General features: G+C 38.7%; 1 protein-coding gene across 5 annotated transcripts in view; it reads right to left on the bottom strand.

The window, feature by feature from the left end:
- Musk (muscle associated receptor tyrosine kinase) overlaps positions 1 to 13714 on the bottom strand; it is a 107668-nt gene that overhangs the window by 33219 nt on the left and 60735 nt on the right. For 3 of the 5 annotated variants that reach the window (XM_055605348.1, XM_055605349.1, XM_055605351.1), the window contains exon 6: positions 6601 to 6725. In XM_055605348.1, the coding sequence (XP_055461323.1) occupies positions 6601 to 6725 (125 nt within the window). Of the gene's footprint in view, positions 1 to 6600; positions 6726 to 12479; positions 12510 to 13714 lie in introns of all 5 variants that reach the window. The other 2 variants (XM_055605347.1, XM_055605350.1) reach the window with 1 other exon arrangement.

Below are 13714 nucleotides of genomic sequence, written 5' to 3'. Positions count from 1 at the left end.
AGAATGTTATCTTACTATTATCCATGCAGATTTTTATAATGGCAAGAAGAAAGGAAGCTCTGAGATGTGAGCAGCTTTTTATTATTTAAATCTCTCTCTTTCTCTCTGTGTGTGTGCACACACAAGTGCTTGCCCACACAGAGGAAAGGGTGGGGTGCCACATTGCATGTCTGTAGGTCAGAAGACAACTTTGGATGGCTAGCCTTGTTTTCTACATTGTGTGAGACAGGATCTCATGCCTACTGTATGCACCAGTCTCTGCCTCCAACATCTCTGTGGTGATTACACATGCAAACTTTCACTTTCAGCTATTATGTGGGTTCTGGGGATCCAAACTCATGTCCTCATGTTTACATACTCTTTCACATACACTAGTTCCCCAGTCTATGACCAGAATTCTTCTTGATGCCTAGCACTTATCTCCAGCACCACACGCTTTCTGTAGCAATTAGGTAATGAAATTTTGTTCAGTTACCTTCCTTGTCTGTCATCCTCTATCCTCATTACTAGGCTCAATCAGTGGAAGAACTTTCCAGGTCAGATCAAACATTATTGCATTCCCCCCACATAAAGTAGTCTGGTCTCCATGGGAAACTGGCAAAGCAGAGAAAATATCTTGAAGAGGTATGCATCCTGGCTAGCAGGATAACTCAGACAGCAAAGCGCTTGACTTATTAGCATGAGAGCTGGAGTTTGAGCTCCAGAATTCACATAAAAGGAAAGGAAAGAAAGAAAGAAAAGACTGGGCTTAATGATGTGAGTTTGTAATTCCACATCTGGAAGCCTAGACAAACAACACTTTGGCCTCACTTCCCTGCTCTCCCCATATATGAGTATGCATTCAGAAATTTCTGCTGAAATATCGTATTTCTCAGAAGCTCAGCATCTTATAGATACAAGTTTCCATTTTAGGTCTAAGCAGATGGACATCTTTAGACACAAACTCTCTCTGATTTTACTACAAAACAGCAATGAGAAACAGACTGAGGTCTGAGCTTCCATGGTCAGTCAGTGTGCTTGGTGCATTTTCCTTTAAATCTTGTTTCTAAGGATCATCCCTTTCCAGTTTATAGCAGCGAAGCTGTGGAGCTGTTGCTTTCCTCCTTTGCCAAGTTAATTCCTTCCTTGGAGGAGAAGAGCTGTGCAGGGCTGTGAAGCAACTTAGAAACAAGCACCCCCCCCCAAATGCCGCCCACTGGTTCCTGTTCACACGGAAGCATGTCATTCCTAAACACCTTCCCGAGGTTACAAGGTCCCTGGAAACATGCCTCACAGAAAGGAGAGGAGCTCTTCAAGCTGCCTGAGCTTTCTGGAGGACTCCATCCAAGTGCTGAAATAGTTGAGTGGAGAGTTCTGAAGCTTACTGCTCAAGGATGATGTGGTTCTACATGTTTTTCCTCCTGAGTCCAGCAGCCTCACTTGATTCCCTTGGTGACTCACGCACAGCAGGCCTTGTTAGTCATAGTTTGAATTTGTTTTTCGTTCTTCATAGCTCATCCTGACCAACAGTTTAGTATTTTTGATGATCTAAAAATAAAAGCAACCCTCTGCCCTCTATTTGGATCGTATTGTTTGTCTCTGCATCATAGAAAAACAGATACTCAATGAGAGGCATTTCCCTGATGCTTTTATTTCCATAGCCATAAATATTGCCCACTTTCAAGCTGGCTACTGAGTTATTCTATATAACACTTGTTATACGTAATTACTTTGTTTTACCAGTTAATAATACAAAATGACTCCAAAGTTCACATACTTGAAACCAAAATTATGTCCCTTTAAAACGCTGGGTGAAATATGTTTATCTGTAAGAATATTTAAAAATCACAACCTTCAAAACATATGCACTGCCTGCTTATTTTACAAAATTCTTCTAAAAAAAACTGTTTCAACTTTTACAAAATTTTTAGGAATCTTGCATTGAGCAAAAAAGAGAGACGAACAATTTTTCCTAAATTTTTAGTTAAATGTCTATTATACAGTTATTATTAGAATAGCTTTCAATAAATGTTTCTATAACATACAGTCTCTTTTTAAAAATAGTAATCTCTTATTTATCCTCATTAAATTATTATAGCCACTATTTTAAAAGAAAATAAAAGCTACCTGTCACTCTCAAGTTTATTTTACTACAAATTTCCATGAAAAAGAAATTTACAAGGGAAGAAAAGGGACACATCTTCATAAAGTTGGGGCCATTCTTTGACTTTCTTCTACTTTCTGTCTCTGGTTGGTCAATGTTTTAGTTTGCATGGGAGAAGAGAGTTAGTCTCATCTTTTATATTGTTACATGTTTTTTACCACATTGAGAGGTTAGTTTTAGTTTGGCTCTAGTCAGTGGCTAGCCAGAGTGCATCCTGTGAACACATTTTATGTAACATTCTTAGTTGATGCTTTGATGTTTCCTCCAGGGTAAGTCTAGTTGACACTGAGTATTGTCCATCAGAGAGAGGTATCTGTTCATGAGGAGTCTGAGTAGAGAGAATGTAGAGAGAGAAGCTATCCTCAAAGCTATAGCAGAGGAAACTGCCTCAGAGTGTTAGAAACTTCTATCTGACCCTTTCCACCAAGGAAAACGATGCAAGCTTGCCAGGTGGGTCCACAAGGCTGGCCTAACACTGCCCTTGGAACATGATCTTGGTAGCTCACTGAAAGAACAAGCTGCTCCCAGTTTAGAAAACAAATACAATAATCCAGAACAGAAAATAGAGCAAGATGAAACAGGAGAGTGAAACAAAAAAGAGAGTGAAGAGATAGGACATCACAAGCAAAACAGCCATTTACTGTGAAAATGCTGTGTTCATCAATAGTTGATTCAATTGATGATGAGGAATTATACTGATTTAAATTGTGTCTGTACCAAAACAATGAAAACATGTTTCTAAACACAATTTTAAAACTGTGGTAGTAATGTTTGTCTTTTGTTTTGCTTTGTTTTGTCAAAGTGATGCAAGCTAAAATCACCTTGGAACAGTACCCTAAGCTAAGGACTTGCTTCTGTCAGACTGGCCAATAGACAAGTCTCTGGGGTAAAGGATATCTTGATTAACGGTTCATATGGAATGGGCCAGCCCACTGTGGGTGTTACCATCTGTTGAGGCTCATGTGAGAGGGACAACAAAGGGCTTTAGAACTCATGGCCCACTGGTTAGCACTATAATGATGGGTGGGTATGCCTTAAAGACTACATGTCCTGAGGACTTTATGCTGTTTAGAGCATCACTCTGCTTCTAATCCCTCACTGGGCAGCATCATTGGCACTCACAATAATAGTGCTTGATCTTTTTCAAGCATTGCTGCTGGAGCAGATTAATGATTCAACCACCACCCTTGGAAAGAACTTAGAGATAAAGATTGTTAGCAATGACCACCAGCCTTGGAAAGAATTTGGAGAAATAGATTGTTTATGTTAATATGTTTTTGTCAGTGACTCTGGTGTAAAAAATCTGAGGAATAATTTGAGTATCAGAAAGGCACATTCTTAATAGTTGAACTAGGTACTTTTTTGAGGTTTAGGGAGCAAGAACAATAGCCCAAATTAGCACTGGCTGATGCAACTCTCTCACTGAAATTGGGCTAGTGGTCAAAGTGATAATTAATTTCTTGTACCCATTTTTGCCCTCAGCTTTCTTACACTATTTAATAAAACTTATTAATAAGTAGTTGTGCACCTTGAGGATTTAAAGTAGAAATGGATGATTGTTTTTTATATAAAAGCTTAGATTTGTTCCTCAAGATTTTTGTAAGATTACTTTTAAGATAATTGATTCTTTCTTTATAACTGCAAGTTACAGCCTGCCAGTAAAGAGAAACTGACTGAGAAAATTACCTTGCTTGAGTACAGTTTGTTAATTCATAACAGGTTGCTTAGTTACAAATGTATGTGGGGTGTTGGAAATAATTTGTATTCTTCACCTATAATATGTAAAATGTTTCTTATGTAAAATTATTGGGAAACCTGCTGTTTTTCATGCTTGTTCACTAAAAGAAAAATAGAATGTAATCACACTGTAGTTTTTATACTGCCTGAAAGATTTTGCTGGGATATATAAGCTATGAGATTAAAAACAACGTTGCTAGTTTATTGGCACTTGCTCCTTGAAGCTTCTTGTAGCTTGCTTCATCCACCAAGTGTGTGTGTATGCGTGTGTGCATGTGTATGTTTGTATGATTCCTTTCCCCACTTTCTATTTTTCTCTTTGACAACCACAAGGCCCCCACTGGTTACAAGAAGCAGTTATGACAGAGAAAATCAAGCTTTGCACCCTCAAAGAAAAGTCTGCTGGGTAACAAGTCAACGACTAGACTATACAACCAGCCTCAGTTTATCCCTGACCTGCCGAAACTGGCTTTTGACAACCACCCCTGGGCAGGTGGTCCATGGCTGCATAAAAAAGAAGAATAAGTCAGCCATGAGAGTAAGCCAGTGAGCAGCATGACCTTGTGGTCTCTGCTTCAGTTCCTGCCTTCAAGGTCCTGCTTGAGTTCCTGCCTTGACTTCATTTCATGATAAACTATAAGCTGTCAGCTTAAGTAAAACCTCTCTTTCTCAAGTTGATTTTAATCACAATGTTTCATCACAAGAACAGAAAGCAAACTAAGATAAAATTAAAAGGATATTCACACCGAACACAGACAAGAGGTAATATTTTATGACAATATAATATAATATAATATGATATAATATAATATAATATAATATAACAATAATAATTCTGATTAATTTCCCTTTCTAGATACCAATAAACTAGCTGCTATAGATGAACCTTCACCCTGAAAACAAAACTCCAGAAAAATTTAATATATAAATTTAAAAAACATAAAATCTTAAAATGCAGAGTATTATTCTTCCCCTGAAAGACTTTGCAACTATGGGAAGTTTGAATTTTCTTTTGGATGTCTTTAAGGAGTGAGAAGTTAAGATGTAGCAATTATAAGGTATAGAGAATAATTAGATACAATAAAGATCTCAAAGCACTTGGTACCAGCATCATGTCAATGTACGCCATGAGTGAAATAGTCCACATGAATTGTTATACCTATGCTATAGTCACCAGACATATACATAGAGCTCCAGACCTTAAGTGTTACAAGATTAGATGCAGTCCTATTCTGACAGAATAAAGCAAAAATTATTTCCAAAGAAAGGTACCACCCTCAAGCACTCAAATTAGACATCTTCATTTCAGCACAATGAATCGTGGTTACTCACAGATAACCAGACACACAGAGGAACAGGGCACAATGAAGAAGAGTCATGGGACAATAGACAATAGAAACAGACTTGCAAATGAGTTCCATGTCAGAAAAGGAAAGCTGAAGTTGCTTCAGAGGCCTCTGCGGGCCTTTTGGACTGCCAGTGGCCACATACACCCCTTATCTCTGCATACTTTACTCATCTGTAACCACACTGACCTCTTGTTTCCCCTCCAACAAACCATGTCTACGTCCTTATCTTAGACACATTGTCTGGTGATCTTCCAGCAGCTTTCCACATAGCTTCACCATCATCATATTCAGACCTTTGTCCAGATGTCCTTGTCCCAATTAGACTCAACTGCTCTATTGAGACTGGAATCTTTCTCCTAAGGTCCAACTTTCTGTCTCCGTTACAGCTTTATTTTGTTTGTTTGTTTTATCGAAGTTGACACAATCCACACACCACATACATTTTCTCTGATTTTGTTCTCTGCTCTTTCCTACCAGAGTGGAAGCTGTTTGACATCAGGGAAGGTCTCCCGCTTTCCTTGGGAGACCTTTCCCTTCTTCTTTCCACAGATTCTAGAATAGCACTTGATGCTAAGATGCACAACATGCATTTGTAAAATGACAGAGTGAATGCTTATATGAGAAATGCTTAGAAGAGGGCCTGGCTCAAAATAACCATGTGACCACATTAGCCATTATTAGCAATGTTAAAAATTAAGAAAAACATATTGATATTTAACTGGTACAGATCAATTATAATTCTGGATTATTTTCCATTAAAGTTTCCTCTACCAGTACTCTGGTCTTTTCCTGGTACATTTTATGAAATTATTTTAGTTATAGGAAGAACTTGGAACCATTTCTCTTTTACATACAGAAAGCAAAGGGAGTATGCTACTATTTCTATGATAGAGGGAAAGTTGTAAACTCCCAGAGTTCAGTGTCAGTGGTTTCTGGGACCAAGGACAGCTTTAAACAGTGATTCTAGTAGGACCAATGATACAGACAGAAATGGTAACACTATGTCTTAGTTACTTCTCTATTGCTATGACAAAATACTATGACCAAGGCAATTTATAACAGATAACATTTACTTTGGGGCTTATGGTTTCAGAGGGTTAGAGTCTTTGATGGTGGAACAAAGACATGGTGGCAGGAACAGTTGAGAGGCAGAGAGAGTGACAGAGGGAATGGCCTTTTAAAACTGTAAAAACCCACCCTCAAAGACACACTTTCTAATCCCTCCCAAACAGTTCCATCAAGTGGAGACTCAAATATATGAGGCTTGAGGGCTATTCTCATTCAAATAACCACATACTATAGGTACCTGCTGTGTACAAGACTGACCACCAGTGACTCTTCCCCAAATTACCCCAAACCCAAGACACTCACAGCATTTCCGTTTTCAATCCAGCTGATGGTGGGGACAGGGATGCCTATTGCTGTGCAGCGTAGGGTCACAAAGGAGCCAAAGGTGACATTGTGGGATTCAGGAGCCCGCAGGATTCTTGCAAAAACTGTTAGGAAGACAAAGGGCATGAGTGATTTATTTTAGTGAAATGGCTAAGCAAGATAGGGATGTTTAAAACTGCAGTCACACTGTGTGCGCAAGTGCGATCAGTCCTTCAGTGTTGGCTGCTGTGCTTGGCCTCCATGCTCTTTCTGTTATGATCCTGCAATTGTCACCACCCTAGGACACACTGAGTTTATATTCAACATAAAAGTTGATCTTTGTTGATCCTCAGTCTAGAACATTTTTGCTCATGTCTTCATGTAATGGGTTCCTTAAATGTATAACTCAGGTCTCACTTTAAGGGACATTTTCTTAGAACCTTAATCAACCTCCACACAGAGCAAATCCGACTCACCTTTGCCATTCTATTTTATGATCTTATACACTGATGCTATTTGATATTCCCTTAAACAGTTCCTACTTGTCCTTTCTTCATCTCTCCCATTAGATTGTCGTAGCCCATTTTTTCACAGCTGGATTAAGTGCCCAGAAGCATTCTTGATCAAAATGAACAACACAGGACACCATTTTATCAACTTAAAGAAAATTAGTATTTTATACCCTAAATTCTAGCATAGTAGTGAGAACAAATTCAAATATATCACATATTTCAGATAATGAGATGATATACTGGGAGAAATGAAATTAATATTTTACACAAAGGAGATGATATTTTAGATGTGAGGAGTAAAATGCATCATTTGCATTCCTTATGGTTACATTCTTCACCAATTTAAAAAGAATCAGGTCTTTAGACTCAGTAGTTTTACATTGAATTAAAGACAGAGGTGGAAACTCAATGTATGGGAGAGCACAGTTTACAAGATGTTCTACTCTTCTTTATAAATGTGGAAACTGAATCCCATTAATTTTATTTACTTTCCCAGAGTAATAGCAGTGACGGTAATCAGCCTGGTCTCATGTCTTCTGATGTCAAATCCAGCTGTTTTTTTTTTTTAAAGTGATTATGAAATCTTTTTGTTTTCCTATCATATTGTCAACATATTTCATGCCTTTTCTGTTGTTTTCTGGAGCCAAAGCCCAGAACAACACTTTGTTCATGAATTCATGGAGTTCATGTGGACAAGGCAGGAGATGCACAGAACAATCAGAGCAAGCCTAGTGCTTGTCAGCAGTATCTCTGGCTTTTGATAACCTCTTTAAAAGGTTATATGATTCAAGGGTACAGAAATGTGATGATCTCTCTTGACAACTGGATCTTTGCTACAAAGATGAATTAGCTTGACTGCTTTTTGATATTGAGAGCTCTAAGACACATGTTGTTTATAACAGTAATTGCCTTTGAATTCTTATTTTCCCAACTTAATCTGAGTTCATAAGCTGTGTACTTTTGACAGCCAAACTTGGACTGACAGGCATTGTAGCAGGGGTCAGCCATGCACTCTTCTTGTGTTCTGGTGATAGTAATGGAGACCTAAACCATGCCATACATCTGTCTCACTTGTAACATGTGGCTGGAATACTGTATGCAGAAGCTGGCACTACAGTGTTCTGAGTTGAGTCACTGTAATCAGTACCACATGGGGCCCCCTGCCTCTGAGCATTGAAAACAGTGAGATCCTTGAGAGACTTGGAATTGGATCATTTTTATATCAGTCATATTAGATAAGAGTTCTAATGACCTGACTGTGCCCTTGGATTTTTAAATGAGGGTCTTTTAGATGAAGATTATGAGAATAAAAACAAAATAGAGAAGTAGGAAATCTAGATTCTTTCTCCTGTTTTGATTTATAGAAGCAAATGTTTTAATTTGGGAACTTCAAAATTTTCTTGGAAATTAAGTAATCAGGGTGGGTTCACTGTGTTTTGATTGACAGCTTTTCTTTTTCTTTTGGCTGCTATTGCATTATAAGGATTGTCATTTAGGTCCATTGCAAAACCCTTGATGACCTATATTGCACAACACAGCTAGGCATAATGTGAGCTAGTGAATAAATCAGCCATCTATTCTTGCACAGTTAATCATAATGTTGAACTTATTTGATTCCCAAAACTGCCTCATCCAGAATTTTCTTGGGCCTCTGTTTGAGCACACATGATGGGTATTATTGGCCACCCAAGAGGCTACATGAATATAAAACTGCTAATAAATAGTTGTTCTTTCCGAAGTGGGTTTCATCCTTAAGTGCACTGTGTTAGGAGAAGAAAATGACTGGAGAGGACAGTGAAGCTGATCTACGCCACACTCCTGAGTTCTTTCCAAAAAATAAGACTCAGCCCTCCCTTTGGTATCAACATATTCCACCCTTCCCTTCACTTTTCCTCTCCTCCCAAAGGCGGTTCTGAATATCATTCATTTCTTTTGGGTTGCACTGAAATGTCTTCTAATCACACTATCGTTCATTCCCCTCACCTTGATTATGTTTCATCCTAGTACTGAGGATCGTTGACAACTGGGGATCTCTTTAGTTATTTGTATTGCTTGTTCCTGTCCCTGGGATAGAAGCACATCAAGGTCTGGCTTGGCTTTGCTCATTACTGCAGGCTGACCTACCTGTATGTGGGTCTCTGTCCATCTCCAGATATACCCTGCCTGGTTCAGGGTGAGTAATCAATAAATGCTTATTAGGTGAATGTGTGAGGGTATAGATGAATGAGTGAATGAGAGAGTGATTGAGTGAGTAGATGAGTGAGTGACTGAGTAGGCGACAGAGTAAGCAAGTGAGTGAGTGAGTGACTTATAATCTCTCATGTGATCTGCACGAGTGGATGAAATGAAGTAAATGAAAGTTATCCATGGTTTGTGTATCTCAGCCCTGCTGTGACATCATTCTTATAGCTGCTCCACCTACATGAAGGGAAAGAGCTTGATGTGTGGTTGGAAGTTTACCATAAGTTTACCAGGCCAGGACTTCTCTATCCAAACACTAAGATGTGAAATGTGAAAGGTTGGGAAAGTAAGAATGAAAAGCAGAAGTTATGTTAGACTCCTTGTTAGTCGGGCTAGAACACTCCATCCAGCTTTATCAGCAATAAAGCTCATGTGTTTTTACCCATTAGTATTTTTTTTTCTAGTTCTAAATGTGAAAGGTAAAGATGGGCTGAGAGAAATTCCAACCACTTAATAACTGTTGACAACAATCCCAGCAGCTGCAATCAAAAATAAAAGTAGGACTAACTTCATCACCTGTGGTAATGAACTTGAATGTAATTTGAAAGCAAATCCCATTGCTTTAGTGAGTACCCACAACTGAAAATACATTCTAGGTCATCAATTCAAAGCACAATGAGATCAGTTTCTTAGCCAACAAAATCCACATCGAATGTCTTAATTTTGTAACTTATTTTCATGTAAGAAAATGTTTTGTTATATAAACAAGTAAACAGCAGACTAAACGGAATTTGGAATTAGTTAATGATTCGGGGAACTTTATAAGTATTCTGATATTATACAACTCCTCTTGTTAGGGATAATCTGATTTATCACTGTCCAAGTTGCTATTTACTCTTTCTCATTCATGTTCTGTGGGCAGATATGGTGTTTTTACGAGTGCAATGAGAAACAGGCAAAGGCAATGTTTAACCTCTGGATTTTCTCTTAGGGAGTTTCTTCATGTGTTTTGGGCTTGATGTCTCTTGCGCAAATTCGCAGACCTACCTGAAGGTTGGGAATCCTACATCAGAATTGTTTCTAACAAACACAGCTATACTCCCTCTGTCCCCACCTCAAACACCTGTCACCTCCATCTTTTCAAAATTATTTTGTGTCCATAGTCAGTCTTATGATTGTCATTTTAAAGAATAGTGTGGGTTCAAAAGATAAGGCTGTCATACAGCCTGAAATTTTTCTCGTAATGTCATGAAAAACTCAGCGAACAGGAGACACAGACCAAGTCCTGAAATGATGGATACTCTAGTCCTTCTTCTTGCATACAGAGTTCTGGAGGATTTCTCATATTTGGGCCATTTTCCTGTTTCTGGATGATTATTTCAAAGATACAGTGAGAACTCATACATTTTATTTGCTCTAACTTTTTTTCTGAATGATTATTTCCTACCTTCCCTTGAATAATTTTTTGTTTGTTTGTTTTTAAGGTTTCAAGCAATCAGTTATTGGCAGGAATAAAGGAAAAGGGGATGGCTTAGAACTGACACAGATGACCAGGTGGAATGCTTTGACTAGAGGAAAATATTTCAAATATGGGGTAGGCATCTCTTATGGCTTAAATCTAACATGTCCTCCACAGGCTCATGTGGTTGGACACCTTCTCTGCAACCGGTAGTGCTGCTTTGGGAGGTTTGGGGTTCTCCTTTTTTGGAAAACTTTTTTAATGATCTTAATTATGTGCACAATAATTATGTGTGGCTATAAGTGCACTATGTGCACATACAAGTGCAGGTGCCTGAGAAGCCCAAAGAAGGATGGCAGGTCTTCTGCAGCTGGAGTTAGAGGCAGTTATGAGCCTCCCAGTGTGAATGAAGGGAATCAAATTTGGATCCTTTGTAAAAGCAGCAAGTGCTCTGAACCACTGAGCCATCTCTCTGGCCCAGGTTCTAGATCCTTTAAGACACATAGGTTAGCTAGCAGAACTGGGCCACTGGGGCAGACCTTTGGCTTTGTAAGCATTGTGTGGGCCTGGTCCAGGCTCTCTGCTTTCTGTTCCATTGTGATGCATGGGTCTGTCATCTCACATTCTTGCAGCTACAGTTGGAGCTGCTCCAGCTGCTATGTCTTTCCTGCCAAGATGGTTTGCATTCCCTGGATCTCCGGGCCAAATGAAACCTCTTTTTCTGGTGGCTACTTCTGTCAGTTATCTTGTCAGGGCAAGGAGATAAATAGCTAATATGGTGTCCTAATCTGACATTTTAAAAGTCAAAAACTCTTGGAATGCCAACCTGACTCTCAACAAGTTTCAGTTTTGAAGCATGCTAGATAGACTTCAGATCTCTAGATTCAGGATGTTCGGCTGGTCAAGTCTGAGCAAACATTCCAGAAGCTGAAAGACTCTGAAACCTGAAGCACTTCTGACTCCAAGTATTTTGGGTAAAAGGTATTTAATCTATTATATTTGTGTCTGTAAAATGAAGAGGCACTGCTTAAAATATCAGCCTAAGATATACAAGAGAAGTCTAGAATCAAACTGTGTGAACTAAGGACTTAGTTTTTAGCCTCAGAGTATCAAAATTTAGGTGAGAAGAGCATCAGTCATGGTCGTCCTGGAACACAAGGTAGCTTCGGTGTACAAGAGGATATTCCCAGACAAATTTTATTTCTAGATGCCTTTTTCCTGAATATATTTCATAAAACATGCATGTCAATGTCACTTAAAATACAATCACTTTTATTGATTTAGAGTAAATAAGTTAAACTCCTCAATGAATTGAAATGTTGGTAATCAAACATAAGTCAGCACCTTGAATTTTTAACAATTCTCTAAACTTTTAATACTACCCCCCCCCCCGCAAAGAACTTTCTGTACTGACCTGTGTGGGTTAATTCTCTTGTCCATTCTTTTTTTTTTTTAATTTTATGTTGTGATTCTAGAATTTGGAATATGCTATTTCAACACTTCTCTGGATTCAATATTCTCCTAAGAAATGTAATTGGTCCATAATGCAAGCCTCTGGGAAAGCAGGCCATCTTCAGGTGCTCTGCTTCATGCTATGACTTCTTATTCCCACAGGTCATTTGTCATTTCTTGACAAACTAATAGCACTTAAGGTCAGGAAAATGACCAATCGAAATATACTGTGCATCTAAAAAGAAGCAGCAATGCAGAAAAGGGGTGAAAAATACCTTTAGTGTCCTGCTCAGGTTCAGTGTCTTCTGTTAATGGGAACAGGACGAAACAGACAAACACACAACAAAGACAAACAAAACAATGCATCGTGAGAAGGGAGATCTTAGATTGTAGCACTTCAATTGCGCACGATTCATAAGAATCCACTTGTTTCTTATTTCAGTAAGAAACAAATGCCATGAAGGGAAACTGCTGACCTTTTTTGCAAGCAAACTATCACATGGCATAAGATTCCAAATTACTACTTGTAGTCAGTCAGTATTATACAGAAAATAAACTACAGCATACCCGAAGACGTAGCTCACTCATGCATTTTTGTTTTAATGTGGACAAGTACAATCCCCCCTTTCTTTCAAGGCAACAGAGTCCCTACTATTCTAGTGAATTCTGTTCCTCTGTTCTCTTGGCTTCTCGTCTTACCAGGCCCTGCTGTGAAGTCAGTGTTGTGGACTGTGGGATCTCAGCTATCATTTCTATGGCAATAGACTCATGTTGTGGTAAACAGGGGATTAGAGGGTTTCTGCAGAACCAGAGGCTACACCAACAAAGATCTCCAACTCTCATTTAATCCCCAGAGGCAGCTCAGAGAATAGAAGAACAGAGCATTCTGGGAACAGACTAGCCAAAGCTGCTCTGGGAGGAAAAAAAAAAGGAAAGAAAGGGAAAAAAGAGAGAGAGAAAGGAAGGAAGGAAGGAAGGAAGGAAGGAAGGAAGGAAGGAAGGAAGGAAGGAGGAAGGGAGGGAGGGAGGAAGGAAGGGGAAGAAAAGAAAAAAAGAAAAACAAAACAAAACAAAAAACCCCAAAACTCTAAATTTGACAGAAATGATGAAAATTTGTATATATTTTTAGAAACCCTAACCAAGGGGAAATAAAAAACAAATTAGTTCTTTAAAAATGTTTACTATGACTTGGTATATACTCGCTTATATAGACCTACAAGATATGATAAACATAATGACATCTACACACCTAAAGAAGATAATCAAGAAAGTGGACATGGGTGAAGATGATCAATCCTCATTTAGAAAGACAAATGGGATATGCATTGAACGTATGACAGGAGTCTACCGCAAAAGGCATCTAAAAGACTCTACCTAGCAGTGTTTCAAAGCAGACACTAAGACTCATAACCAAACCTTGGCAGAGTGCAGGGAATCATATGAAAGAAGGGGAGTTAGTATGATATGGAAAGGATAGGAGCTCTACAAGTACCAAATATATCTGGGCACA

The sequence above is a fragment of the Psammomys obesus genome, unplaced genomic scaffold (assembly GCF_907164565.1).
Source record: "Psammomys obesus unplaced genomic scaffold, mPsaObe1.curated_primary_1811, whole genome shotgun sequence".
Lineage (NCBI taxonomy): Eukaryota > Metazoa > Chordata > Mammalia > Rodentia > Muridae > Psammomys > Psammomys obesus.
This window is presented reverse-complemented; position numbering and strand designations above follow the sequence as displayed.